Raw genomic sequence first — 14341 nt, 5'->3', positions numbered from 1 at the left:
TTGGCCAGGAATGAGTCATCTTGGAAAATGGTGGTCCAGGGATGAGTCATCTTGGAAAATGGTGGTCTGGGCAACTAGTTAGAGGGGGGTTATCAGAAGGGATTCAATGCCAAAGGGTCCAAGACTAGTGGACTTTGAGATCCCTTTTGGCTGGATATTCGATGTTTTTGAGCCAGCTATGACGTGTACTGCTGCCTCAAGGGCACTCCCAGGGCAGGTGCATTCATTCATCTTAAGAATAGGGTCAAAGTAGCGTCTTCGTTAGCATATTCTTGAAGCTGGCTGGCTGCCCTTTTCCAGGGCTTATTAAACGACTGGCCACAAACTTCTGATGCACTGAATGTGTCTGAAGATTAAGGAAATTTAAATTTTGTTCTAGAGTCTCCTAAGTAATGGGCAATCAAGGTAGGTGCGTTTCAAAGAAATGCAAGAAGTTTCAAAAGGTGAAACATCAAAGTTCTTGAGTGGGTATCTTTTAAAATAAGGCGAGGAGGGAGGCAGTGGGTGAGAGTGTCTGATGAGGAAAAATGCCCAGAAAGTATAGGGAGGTGCCTGAGAACAGACACCCTAAAGTAGAAATCATTGCCTGCCTTAATTAGACGGCAGACTCTAAAACACAGGAGCATAATTTTATTCCCTGGGAATCACAAATTACTCAGTTTCATTCCCAAGTGTTCTCCCCACTTCCAAAACTGCTCATCGGCTTCACACTTGCACACGGAAAGTCTTAATTGCCAAAATCAGTTTGATATGTTGTATTTTCATTTTAATTCAGCTCAAAATACTTTCTTTTCTCATTTGGTTTTGCCTATGTCCCTCGGGTTATTAAAGTGTGTTATATAGTTTTCAAACACCAAAATCAACTTAGAATTTAGGTTCTTCTTTCACTGGTCCACAGAAGGAAACTTCCTTCTCCTTTCTGTTACTTTCCTTCACAAGGATGTTGGCTATTTTTCCTCAGAGCTGAGGAAAGTCAGCTACCAGGGGCAGATCTTATCTTTGATTTGCCTCTACCTGAAGACTATACATGGGAATGGTCCTGGCATTCGAGGCTCCCACAATCTGGACTAAACACGACTTTCCAGGAGGGGCATGTATGTCTTCATAGTAAGTGCCCACACAGTTAGATTCTTTCCCACTTCCCAAGCATGTTTGATTCTGTTCATTCTGTTCTCTATGAGAGCTACTTTCTTCCCCAATCCCTCATGGAAACCATCATTCAAAACACGTTTTAGACACTCCCTATTCTGTGAAGTCTTTTTCTGGTCTCTCCAGATGCTCTCTTCTTAAAATCTTCACAGCTCTTTTATTTAAAAATAGGTTTAACACTCCTCCTACTGCCTTTATAATATCAAGGCCATTACCTTTCTTCTCTCTCTTATTAAAATCGAACACCGCTCCCTCCAAGCAGGCCAAGCAGTGCCCCCCCCCCGCTCCCCCAGCACTCCATCCATATCTGCTGGGGGGGGGGGCGGGGAAATGGTGATTTTTCTCTTTCCTCAATGTGCCTGATGGACTAGCATCTTAGACTTTGCCATGATGACAACATGACAACATTCTAAGGTAGGAAAAGACTACAGGAGGGACAGAGCTTTTGAGGACATTTTAGGAGTCCCAGGGTCTTGATTGTCTCACAGACACAAGCTGACAGCGGGGAAAGAATTCATAGCCCCAGAGTGTGGGCGGCTCTTCCCCCATGTGCGAGGTCTCCGCACGGATGAGCAGCATCCTGTGTGGGGTAGGCCTCTTTCATGAACTCATTAACTCTTTACAGGAGACAAAATCACTGAGTAACCGAGTGATCGTATAACATTCGATATACATATTAATGAGCAAAATGCCAGTTTTCTTGCACCAACTCCCACTACAGGCTTATATAAGATCTAGAGAAGGAAGGTTTTAGGCTCCAGCAAATGCAACTGTGGACAAAGCCGGAGGCCAGCCTTCGAGCGCCATGACTTCTGACCACCGGAGTTCTCCCCTCAGGGGGCAGGTTTCAGAGGCCAAGGCTGCCTGCCAGGGCCTCCTGGACAGCCGGGCACATGCCAATCGAGTTCAAGTGGGGACCACCCCTCTGGGCCGACCCAATCTCTGTCTGCCCAACAGCTGCCACAATGCTTGCCCTTTGCCAGGAACCCGCAACATTCCCGGCAACATCGGAAGCTGTGGGGCCTATGGTGAAGGCATCCTGAACGGCCATGAGAAGGAGACCATGCAGTTCCTGAATGACCGCCTGGCCAACTACTTGCAGAAGGTGCGGCAGCTGGAGCAGGAGAACGCGGAGCTGGAGACCAAGATCCGAGAGTGGAGCAAATGCCATGAGACCACCATGTGCCCCAACTACCAGGGCTACTTCCGGACCCTTGAGGAGCTCCAGCAGAAGGTGAGCTTTAAGGTTCTTCAGGTCATGGGTTGGCAAACTGTGGCCCGTGGGCCAAATCTGGCCTGCTGTCTGATTTTGTAAATAAAGTTTTATTGGTACAGCTGTGCCATTTCATTGAGGAATGGTCTTTGGCTGTCTTTGTGCTACAGTAACAGAGTTGAGTAGTCATGACTGAGACTCATGGTCTGCAAAGCCTAAAATATTTACTATCTGGCCCTTTACAAAGATTACTGACCCTTGCACTTAATGTCCAGGGCCTGGACTGGAAGTGGAAGCAGCAATAGCTGAAGTGTTTTTTAGATGTGGGAAGATAAACTCTTGAGTGGAGGTGAATGGGGACGTATAAAGGATGAGACGTAGGATTTGACTCTCCAGGATTCTGAGTTTATGCTTCCTTAGGTTCAGTACTTACAATTCCTATACTATAGTTGCAAAACTGCAACTAACTTCGGGTGCAGTAAAAGGGGTCAGAGGAGTATGCTCCAATGTCCTGCATGAGCCAGAGTATATCCATTCAGTAGCACTCGCCTCTTATGCACATCAGCTGTCCCCTCTGATGATCAAGTCAACGCTGCTTAAGAGCCTACATCTTAGTTCTGAAGACAGGAAGACAAGGAATGTCAGAATGGCCCCTCACAGAAGTCTGGCTAGATTCAGAGAAGATCTTTGGGGAGGTTGACCAACCAGCACAAAGGACTTCTTATTAGGAATGGATCCCACCTTAAAACTTTCATAACCAGTCATTGTTCTCTGGTTTAGACTCCAGATCTTTTTGCTTAGATCTGGCTAAGCATCGCATCTGGCAAAATAAAATGATCTTTTTTATATGTTCAGTTTGCACCCCTACCTCTGGCCCTGCACCACACAAGCATCCCTTACATGTTTGGGAGTTTGTGTTTGTCCAAGGGGATGCTGCAGTTTGAACCCAGCCAACAGGACTTCTTCTGACCCGAGGCCACAGCTGGTCTGAGACCAGTGAATCACTGAGCCTACTTTCCTTCCTCAGATCCTGAGCATCAAATCTGAGAACAACAGGCTGGTCATCCAAGTTGACAATGCCAAGCTGGCTGCAGATGACTTCAGGACCAAGTGAGTTGGGGTCAGATGGGGAGGGGGCAGAGCCAGATGCATCTCCTGGCTTCTTCTCTCCTGTGATGCAGTTGGCATCAGAGATGTAATCGACCAGGACCAAACCAACAGTTCCAGCAAGAGAAAACAAAGGGCAATTAAGCCCAAGATCTTGGAAGAACAACCGCCGCCCCCTCTCCCCCCATAATTGTTTAGCCTTTAGAGTTTACAACATGACAGTTTAGAACCACTGGCCACTTGATTCCATCGTAAGAAGAACCTTGTGAAGCATGCAGGGCAGTGATGGTCTCTCCTTCATGAGGATGCGGAGGCTGAGTGCTCATGTGACTTGCCAGAAGTCACGTGGCTACTGAGAGGTAGAACTGGAACTTGGCCCCTGATTTCCTACCCTGAGGCCATTTCCTATGAACTTTGCTGCCTCCGTGAGGACATGATTCCACACTGCAGCCTGACTACTTTGTGAGCACTAGTAAGTCATGATGCCGTGGAGGCATGTGGAGGTCAAAGGGTTCATACCACCTGAGAAGGTCCCGCCTGGGAGCAGGAAGGGGCCTTAAGTTTTGTCGTCTTTCTTCAGGGCACATGGAAGCCTCACTCCTCTAGAGCTAAAAAAAAAAGCCATTTCCTTCCTTCCATTCTCACTGTTGCCTTTTAATCTGAGAGAGATTCCAGGGTCCATCTCAGCGGGGAAAATGGAAGAGGGGGTTCTGCAGTGATCACACTGCATTGTAATTACCTCATTACTCTGCTGCCTCCCCTCTGGCTGTCAGCCACCTGTCCATCCCGGTATCCTTAGTACTGGCCACTTTGCTGGTTCATCTTAGGTGCTTAGTGGTGAATGAGTGGGGAACACCCTATGGCTTTCTATGAGCACACTACACAGCAAATGCCAACTCACTATGAGACTGCAGAGAGAAGCCAGTGATGTTATGGCTGTAAATTGGGTATTGGGGTCCCTTCTACCCTTGAACCCCAACTCCTATACCTGACCTGGTAAAGGTACCAGATGGAGCACTCACTCCACCAGCTGGTGGAGGCCGACATTTGCGGCCTGCGCAGGGCGCTGGATGACCTCACACTTGCCAAGTGCGACCTGGAGGCCCAGGTGGAATCCCTGAAGGAGGAGCTGCTCTGCCTCAAGAAGAACCATGAACAGGTGGGGTCCTTTGGGTGATCCGTGTAGACGTCTGGGGTGTGGGGGAGGGGAGTGAATTCAGGCTCAGTTGAAGAAATGAGGTTCTTCCTCTGGCTCAGGATGGAAGCTCTGCAGGCCCTGCCTGTGGTTAAGCCTCAGAAGCCATGAAGAGGAGCTCTGGTATTCAGTGGGAGCATGTTCTTCCTCCGCAGAGGGTGAAGGAACATCATTGGGATGATGGGCAGTGGGAGATCATTGAGGCTTTGGGTGGAGGGCAGTGGGGGCTCAGTGAATAGGACGTCCTCCTCCTGTGCCCACAGGAAGTCCACACTCTGACGTGCCAGCTGGGAGACAGGCTCCGGATTGAGCTGGACACGGAGCCCACCGTGGACCTGAGCAGGGTGCTGGAGGAGATGCGGGGCCAGTACGAGACCATGGTGGAGACCAACCGCCGGGATGTGGAGCAGTGGTTCCAAGCTCAGGTGAGGCGGTGCTGTGGAGCAGGGGGCAGGGGGCAGGGGGCAGGGGCAGCCCGGCTTCCATGTGGGCCAGCGAGCTGACCTCTGTTGTTGGATCCACTGTACTCCAGTCTGAAGGCATCAGCCTGCAGGCCACGTCCTGCTCCGAGGAGCTGCAGAGCTGCCAGTCGGAGATCCTGGAGCTGAGACGCACAGTGAACGCCCTGGAGGTGGAGCTTCAGGCTCAGCACAACCTGGTGAGCTCCTGTGCGTGCATGGATGACTGGGCTTGGCTCCCACTCCCAGGAGCAGTTCCCGGTTCAGTGCATGCCTCCCTTATATAGAGCCCAGGGCACAGCCTGAACCTTGGCCTCCTCTCCTTAGCACTGAACATTCTCGTGATGTGAATGCTGAGGGAATGAACATTAACCCAGATGAGGGAGGTCCTGCAAACCCATCCTAAGGTCTACGATGAAGAGCCATAGCACCTTGTCCGTTCCTCCAGCTGGAGACTGATAACAGGAGCCGGGCTGGTCTCTGGCAACCTCTTGGGGATGTCATCGTCTGGCTGCAGAGCCCTCGGGCAGGAATCCATGCTTTTTAACCTGCTTCTCATTTTCTTTGGCATCACAGAAGGACTGTCTGCAGAACTCCCTGTGTGAGGCCGAGGCCCGCTTCGGCACCGAGCTGGCCCAGGTGCAGTGCCTGATCAGCACCGTGGAAGAGCAGCTGGCCGAGATCCGGGCTGACCTGGAGCGGCAGAACCAGGAGTACCAGGTGCTGCTGGACGTCAAAGCCCGGCTGGAAGGCGAGATCGCCACATACCGGAACCTTCTGGAGAGCGAGGACTGCACGTAGGTCCTCTGATGTCTGTGTCAATGTCACGTGTAAGAGTCCTCTTATTGGCAATGCCCTAGAGGTGGCATTGCAGACGCAATCTTTGAAGACAAACTTGTTACTCATGGTCTAAAACCCTGTTTGCTCCTCCGATTCTAAAGAGCGGTATACTTTTGTCTTTCATGCTTCCGGTGCCAATGTTACAAATAGCATTTTTCTCTTTGCAGGCTTCCCTGCAACCCATGCACAACCCCAGCCTCCAGCACCCCCTGTCCAGGCCCTGCAGCCTGCACCCGCTGCCCTCCCTGCCCTTCCAGGCCTCTTCAGGCCTCCCGTGGACCCTGCTCGTCGCCTCAGTGCTGACATATTCCTCAGCCCGAGGAGCCAGAAAACAGAACACGATCCTTCGGCTCCATCGAGCCTCAGCCAGCCCCGGAGACTGGAGCCAGGCGGTCGGTGCTTCTCCTTGGGGGGATTCCAGTCCTGCAGCTCAGCACCGGGCCCTGGACTTGTGCTTCCTTTTCTCTCTTCCATTGCCTCCTGGTTTCTCTGAGATGTGGCAGGCAACCTTGTTTTTATTTTACTAATAAGCTTCACCTTCTGCAGCATAAGGAGGCCAGAGCCCGCTGGTCTCAGTGTCTCCATCCCATGGCGAGAGCGATGCTGGGAGCTTCTTGAACCAGCCGTTCCCGCAGAAGCAGGGCTTGTGGCTCTGGGAGATGGCAGACGACTGGGATTGAACTGGGACTGCAGCAAAACGGCACAGACGAGAGATGCCTGGCTCTGGACCTGACCAAGCCTATTTAGACCCGGACTCACAGAGCTTTTAAGATACAGACACTAAAAAAAACAAAAACGCTGCCCCTTTATCTGGCTGAAGCATCGCGGTTTTTATGCGGAGGAAAAGCTCCATCCAGAGGTCCTGTCGGGTCTCTGTATAAAGTCAGCTTTCGGGACCTCATGCTCCTGACCAGCAAGGCCCCATGCTGGGCGTTACAGACATTGTGACCAGGGTCCCACCGAAACCCGCAAGCGGGGAGCGGCTGTCATGATTCTCAGCTGGTGGCTGAGTCAAGGCTTGACCCGCAGTCCCTTTGAACTAGATCCAAAGCCCATCCTCTGGGAGCTTTGAAGGGGAAAACAATCCAACATGAGAAGGTTCAGGGTGGTGGTGAAGTGTGGTCCTCCAACCGGTAGCACCGGCACTACCTGGAAACTTGTGGAAAATTCACATTCTTGAGCCCCACCCGAGACTTTCTGAATCAGAAGTCTGGTTTACCAAGACTTCCGGATGATTCTATGCACTCTCATGTTCGAGAACCAGTGGGTTAGGGGCTTTATTTGGGGAGTGAGCCCCGGCCTGGCCAGACTGCAGAAGGGGTTGGCCTTGCTCTCCTGGCCAGTCCCATGGGGGAGGAATCCCTCAGACCGCTGAGCTAGAGCATTTCCCCTGCACATTACGAAAGTCTGAACATATTTAACCCTGGTGACTGCTGAGCCTGTCAGACTATCAGTCTATCCATCAAACTGACCCACCCACGCTCCTCATCAGACTCCACTGGCAAGTCCTTCCAGCAGCTGCTGGGCTTGAAACTTGCAGGAAATAGACACATGACCGGAGGCTCCATATTTAGGCTGAGAACAGCACATCTCCAGAAAGCAGCATTGCACCTGGCCAAAGGCGGGAGGCAGGGCGTCCCCATCACAGGAGATATTCAAGCAGGGCCTTTGCAGCCACCTGGTGGGGATGCTGAGGCGGGGACTCGGGTATCTGATGGGGCTAGAGGAGATGAATGCAGAGGGTCTTCTAGTCCCCAGGATTCTATGACTCTGCCTTCGAGGTCTTATTTGACTTAAGTGCTAAAGTGGAGCCCTCTCTGCTCTGTGATCCCTCTGAATCGAAGTCACTTGCTGAGACATGTACAAAGCCCAGCGGGTGGCTGTTGAATCCAGCCCGTTCTGTGCAGGAGTGGCCACAGTCTCCAGATCCAGAGGCAGAGAGAGCTCTGGGGCTCTGCCTTCAACCGCTCTTAAGTCCAGACTCTTATCTGTCGGCCACTGTCTGTGTAGACTGATTTGCTTGGGAGGCGTCAGGACTCCGATCCTAGGAAGCTTTGGGAGGGTCAGAGGCTGTCACGCCCTCCTCTCCCACCCCACTGTGTCTCTGCTTTTTCCCAAGTGGTGGAGGTGTTTGGGCACAGGTGACACACCCCTGAGGCACTACCCAAGAGTGGGTCCCAATAAGGAAGAGCAATTTTGATTAGTCTTATTTTAGCACCTGGCTCAAACACCTTCACCTCCTCCTTTGTACTTAAATAGCTCCTTTCATCCAACAAGTTCAAAGCTGCCTAACAAAATAAACCCACTTATTCGTGCACATGACAGAGTAGGCAAGCATTATTCTTCCCATTTAAGGGGAGGGAGAGAAGGTGAGTCATTTAGTGGTTGAGGGATTCTTCTGGTGACATGAAATGAGTCAATGGGGCCCCAGGGTGATTGACCTGTATTTCTTAAGTTCACATCCAATGCCCTGTCATTTATAATTATAAGGTTAGTTTTGATGAGACATTGTTTGTGTATGTGTGCGCGTGTGAAATGGTTTGGGTTCCTGGGAAGAATTGCTGGGTAGATGGGTCTATTATACTTGGGGAGGTGTACAGAGCTTCCCTGGAAACCAAGCAGCCCATCATTACCATCATCACTGTCATCACCACCACCCCAGTATTCATTTTCTTCTTCTTCATCATCATCTTCTTCATCATCATCATCACATTGTATTCAAAGATCACATTCATTGAGCTCTTACTATAAGCCAGGCAGTAAATTACAGATAAGTTTATATATATAAACTCATTTACAGCAATTCTATGAAGCCAACAATTCTATGAAGCCCTTACAGCAATTCTATGAAGCCAACGCTTTTGCTATCCTCATTTTACAGATGAGGAATTGAGGCACAGAGAGGTTAAGTAACACACCCAAGATCACACAGCTACTAGGTAGTGAAGCCAGAATTTAGATTCAGGAAGTCTGCCTCCAGCAACTGCTCTTAACCTCTGTGCTTTACAGAGGCTAAGTCTCAGATTTTATATATATATATATATATATATATATATATATATATATATATATATTATTGATTTTTTACAGAGAGGAAGAGAGAGGGATAGAGAGTTAGAAACATCGATGAGAGAGAAACATCGATGAGCTGCCTCTTGCACACCCCCTACTGGGTATGTGCCCGCAACCAAGGTACATGCCCTTAACCGGAATCGAACCTGGGACCCTTGAGTCCGCAGGCTGACGCTCTATCCACTGAGCCAAACCGGTTTCGGCCTAAGTCTCAGATTGTGTCAGCAGAACCTTAACTACCCACAATGCTTTTCCTTGAAGGAAATGAGAGCGTGTTTATGCCAGAGGAACCATTTCTGAGGCTTTATGTCACAAAAGGGGATACAAGGAATGAAATTCCTATAGCATCTCAAAATAGCTTGAGGACCTTGGCCATTTTAATGCCTGGGAATCACCAAAGAAGGTCATCCCACCCCTTGCCGCTACTAAAACCACTCTGCCTATTGAGGAAGAGGAGAAGAAGAAAAACAGATTCCCATATATATGTCCATCATTTTACCATTTACAAAGCACTTTCATATGTGTTATTCAGTTTGCCGAACCCCGAGAGAGACAGAACAGGCGTCACCATGCCCATTTGCAGTGGGACAAGTTCAGGGTCAGGGAGGGGAAGTGACCCCCTAAGAACTTAGGGCCTAAGTTCTCACGGCTGGTCTCACTCAAGCCCAGGCCTTCTCATTCCCAGGCCATCGCCCTTTCCCTGCACTGAACCTCTAAGGGCTTTGCTGGAAGCACGTCTGGACAACACTTCACATTCAGACCCACTCTCAGTGCTGGGAGGGGTGGCTGAGATGGATTTGCACAGCAAGGGTATTGCAGGGCCTGGGGTTCTCCCCAAGGATAGTCTTCCTGTGCTTTCTCCTACACTGCACGGTCCTCCTCACCCAGCCACATTCAGACTGAGCTCCTGGCCTTCAGTCATCTCCTGGCCTCTCTTAGCGGAGGATCCCCCTTTACCTGGTTTTTGTACCCAAATCTCCTCCGGCTCCCTTCTCCCTTCTTCCTCCCTGGTTGTCAGACAACCTCCGCATGTGTCCAGCCATTCACGCTGGGCTCCCCGGCCCTCCACCACACGTCTGCACCCGCGGGAGGGCTCTGGTCCTGAGGGTGGCACAGCTGTGTCTGCTCACTAGTAAGTGTCACCTCCATTTCTCTCCACTGATTGAATTCCCCTTTCTATTTCCTGATTCACTTGTTTGGTTTAGCACTTTTTCTTTCTTCTGCCCTGTACCTGCCTCCTTCACCTGCTTTGAAACTTATCTCAGTGCCTAGGGGGATGCTGCAGGGCTGAACCATTTGTGGTCTCCAAAACAACAAGAACCAAATATCAAAATAATAAATTATGCCCGGCCAACATGGCTCAGTGATTGAGCAGCAACCTATGAACCAGGAGGTCATGGTTCCATTCCTGGTCAGGGTACATGCCCAAGTTGTGGGCTCGATCCCCAGGGTAGGGCATGCATGAGGCAGCCAATCAATGATTCTCGCTCATCATTGATGTTTCTCTCTCTCCTTCTTCCTTCCTCTCTGAAATCAATAAAAATATACTTAAAAAAACAAAACACAAATTACCAGGCCTGGTTGAAACAAAGACTCTTAAAAAGATATGGATTCTAATGAGATCAGTTGTTTGAATTCTACCTGATGCCACCTAGAGAGTGGGTCACCAATACACCTTCGGAATATAGGTGCATCATCTGAAATGGCCTCATCCCTCAGCCCCGGGCTGAGAACCATGAACTGGGTGAAAAGCCCTGACTGAGGTTTGGGGCAGGAATAGGTGTGAGAAGAAGTGGGAAGGAAGAAACTCTTTTTTGAGGGGGCTGGGGTGAAGGGCCCAATTATATTACCTCATATTAGAGTTAGTTGTGGACCTGTCTGTCTGCCCAACAGGACTGAGAGCTCACAGAGGGCAAGGGCATGCCATCTCCCTCCTGTCCCCCTGTCCTCCCATTCCCCAGCCCTGGGACTATGCCACGTGCTATGTAGACATTCAACAAATGCCTGCTTTCCTTAATGTCGCACATACAGCCTTCTAATTACATTGAACACAGATCTATCTCCAAATGTCCATCTCACACCTTTAAAATTTCTCACCTCCTTACATTTTTGTTATTTGTCAAATATTTTGGGACCCATAGTAGCCTGAATTGCTCATGAAAAGATAAGCCCCTACCAGAACTAGGAGTCTTCTGACTCACTGCGGTCCCATGCCCAGCACCGCAGAGCTGCTCAATAAATGCATTTGGAGTAAAATTGAACTAAATGAAGAAAGTGGCTCTGATAGTCCATTGACTGCTCAGTTTCTCTCTGAATGAATAAAATCTGCAGCTATTCTAATTAGGAAATGAGAGCGTACATGAAGTCTGAGCCTCACCTGTGGGAGGTCGTGGAGACCTCACAGCACCGGAGTCCCACTTCCCCTATGAATCCGAGCAACACATTCCCACAAGCCTATCGATATTTTGGAAACACCACAAGAAAGAGGCTAGATTTACAAGGGATGGCAGCATTATGTTCACTCACCAGCCAGCCCATCTGCTGCTCCATCCAGAATTCTTGTGCCATTTCTCCTTCTGCAGGGAAAAAGGAATCTCCAGGTAACACGGGTAGCCTGTTCCTTCTCCATCCTCTACGTGGCTGTTGGTTAGCCGTGAACTGAAGCCCATGCAGGTCTGACTCCCTCTGCTCCATACTCCTCTGCACACTCCTTATTCGTTCAGGAACAGGTAGCCTTGTCCCCCTTTTGACTTGCGCTGCCTGCATGCAGACAGTGGTGTCCTTCTCAGCCACAGACACATCTCGGTGTGGATCAGGGAGGTGATGGACGCCTTGGAAGACTGCCGCTTCTTTCAGAGGCCTCAGAAGCTGTGGTCTCGTGTCTATAGATCTTTCCTGAGTCATCGCCACTGACATCTCACAGGACACTCAGCAGGTGTGCCACTCTTCCATCCACCAACGCAGGTTGTCTTGGTTACTTCTCAGTGTTGCATCCTCCAGGTTCACTCTTGTGAAGACAGGGTATCTCTGTCTGATATGCGTGGCCCCATGTGATTCTGGGGATTCCTTCTAGGTCTCCTCCTTCCCTCTTCTTCGCATTCTTACCTCTCTTATTAAACACACCTCTCCCTGTTCCATCTCCCTCCGTTTCTCCGGTCTCTGCGTTGTGCACAAATTCGGTGCCATCACTTGTCAATCCAATCCTCCAATCTTTTCGTATTTACAACCGGCACATTCTCCTTTGACTAAGGCCTCCACAATGCTACACTGGCCAGTCAGTAGATCAGGCCAAAGAGCTTGAAGGATGCTGCTGGCATTGAGTCTGTGCTCAGGGGAGCCCTCCCTGGGTGGCGAGGAAGGCGGGATTGAGGAAACAGCTCCTTGCAGGCTGACAAGGTGGGAAGCAGGAGGCTCCGTGCTGTTCTCTACAAGCAAATGCTCACGAGGCTGATTCACAGGCCTTTCCATTCGTCCCGAGCCCAGATGAAGTGAGACAGGAGCTTCCTACTGACTGAGCTGCCCAGCCGTGTGCCTCTGCTCTGGAGAGTCTCGGTGATGCCTGCCCCAGCACCCATCTATTTCTTCTCCTTTAATTGCCTTGGAGGAAAACAAAGAAAATTTGATTTTATTATAAGCCTGGGGCTTCTTTGTAGTGCAGTGGGGCATCTTAATGGCATTATAGTAAGTGGCGATAATGACCTTGGAGAAGGTAGATGAAGGACCTTTTATCTGAAACTCAAGCAGAGAGCCATAAGAATACAGCATGAAAGCTTGATGGGGAAGAGGACTCCAATAAGTTGTCAATAAAGCTGCCACTCTGGCTGGCAGCCAAAGCCACAGTGGAGGTTGGGGTGCTGCTACCCAAGATGCAAGGGGTACCCGGTGATGCCTATAATTATGCAACTGATATATATATTCAGAACTTTGGCCACCTCTTCCTCAGACCTTCTGCTGCCTGCCTTCAGACCTTCTGGTGCCTTTCTTCATCCCTCAAATCAACCCCAAATCCTCCAGGCTTGCTTTGCTATGTCCCCTCCCCTGCTTATGCGGCATCTCAGCATTTTCTCTCCCTGTGAACAGGTCCTTGGACTCAGTGACATGACCACAGAGCCGTCCCTGGTACCTTTTAACTTTTGGTTCTTAAACCAGGTTACGTGTAACCAAGAAAGGCTGTGGATGGGAAGCCCAGGACAGGATTGGTATATCTCCCTGGTGTATCGATTTCACTTAGCGAACTGGGCAAAACGATAGAGAGTTTAACTGGAAACTTTGGAACTATTTTTTATCTTAAAGCCAAAATGGGAATCTGATGGGATATGAAATCAATCCACATGATGCTTTAAGATCAACCTCAAAGGTTTTCATGCTTGTGGAAGCCGCCCCCCATGCCCCCCATGCCCCCCTCCCTCCCCACCCCCGGGCTGTCTCTGGACTTTTCCAGCTATCTGCTTACTCTGTCCCAATGCTATGGATGCCTGTGGAAAAGTCTACCGTCACCTTCTCGTTCCTTACCTGTCTCCAGATACTTTTCCCAGGTAATTGAAATGCATTTGTATGGATCTCTCAGCTTGCATTTTTTTTCAACCCTTTTTCGAAATGATCTCTTCCTCCAGAAACTCCCCTGATCCCCAACTAATTATCAAAGCCTCTACCTTTGAAATCTCTCTACAATCCCTTTAAGGGATATATAAGAGGTGTTACACAAACAGCTGTCCACCTTCTCGGCAAGTCCTATCCACCTCCCGGTTTCCAAGGCTTGGGGTACTACAGCGCTGAAGGATTTGACTCTTAAAGCAGATGGAAATGGTGCCCATTGCTGCCACTTCATACAACTTCTTCATTGACTCAATCCCAGTCCCTCCCTAGAGATGCCAGGTGGGCTATGAGGTGGGTCTGATTATGGGTTTACAGGATCGCGTGACACAAAAGAATGTCACTGGGTAGACCAACTCCCAATTAACAAGCGCAGTTACTTGGGCTAGACTGTGTGGCCTCTTTGAAGGTCTACCACAAAAGTCTGATTTCATGGGTGTACTGAGAGGAGTCCTGACTTAGCAAGAAGCTCAAGTAAAGAATTTTATGGGACAAGAATTTTATGGGACAAGAGACTCTTATGAGGAAGGCAAATAACAGACTGAAGGGAAGGGCATTTGAAAAGTGGTGAAGATGTAAGAAGAAAAAAGACTTTACATACTATGTCCACACCCTCTGAAGAGAGGGTATAAATGCTCCTAGAAGAAGGAGTCCTACAAGCTCCTTGGAGAGCTGGGACTCTGTTTTCAGCTGGGTGACTTGCTCCCTCCCAGC

General features: G+C 49.6%; 1 protein-coding gene across 1 annotated transcript; it reads left to right on the top strand.

The window, feature by feature from the left end:
• The first annotated feature begins 1954 nt into the window (after window positions 1–1954).
• LOC103291059 (keratin, type I cuticular Ha7-like) lies at window positions 1955–6265 on the top strand. The gene is made up of 7 exons (XM_028153422.2): window positions 1955–2383; window positions 3390–3472; window positions 4472–4628; window positions 4928–5089; window positions 5197–5322; window positions 5699–5919; window positions 6130–6265. The coding sequence occupies exons 1-7, from the start codon at window positions 1955–1957 to the stop codon at window positions 6263–6265; spliced, it is 1314 nt and encodes a 437-aa protein (XP_028009223.2).
• The last annotated feature ends 8076 nt before the right edge of the window (window positions 6266–14341 follow it).

The sequence above is a fragment of the Eptesicus fuscus genome, chromosome 20, assembly GCF_027574615.1.
Source record: "Eptesicus fuscus isolate TK198812 chromosome 20, DD_ASM_mEF_20220401, whole genome shotgun sequence".
NCBI classification, from domain to species: Eukaryota; Metazoa; Chordata; class Mammalia; order Chiroptera; family Vespertilionidae; genus Eptesicus; species Eptesicus fuscus.
Note: the sequence above shows the minus strand (reverse complement) of the source record. Positions and strands in the feature narration are given on the sequence as shown.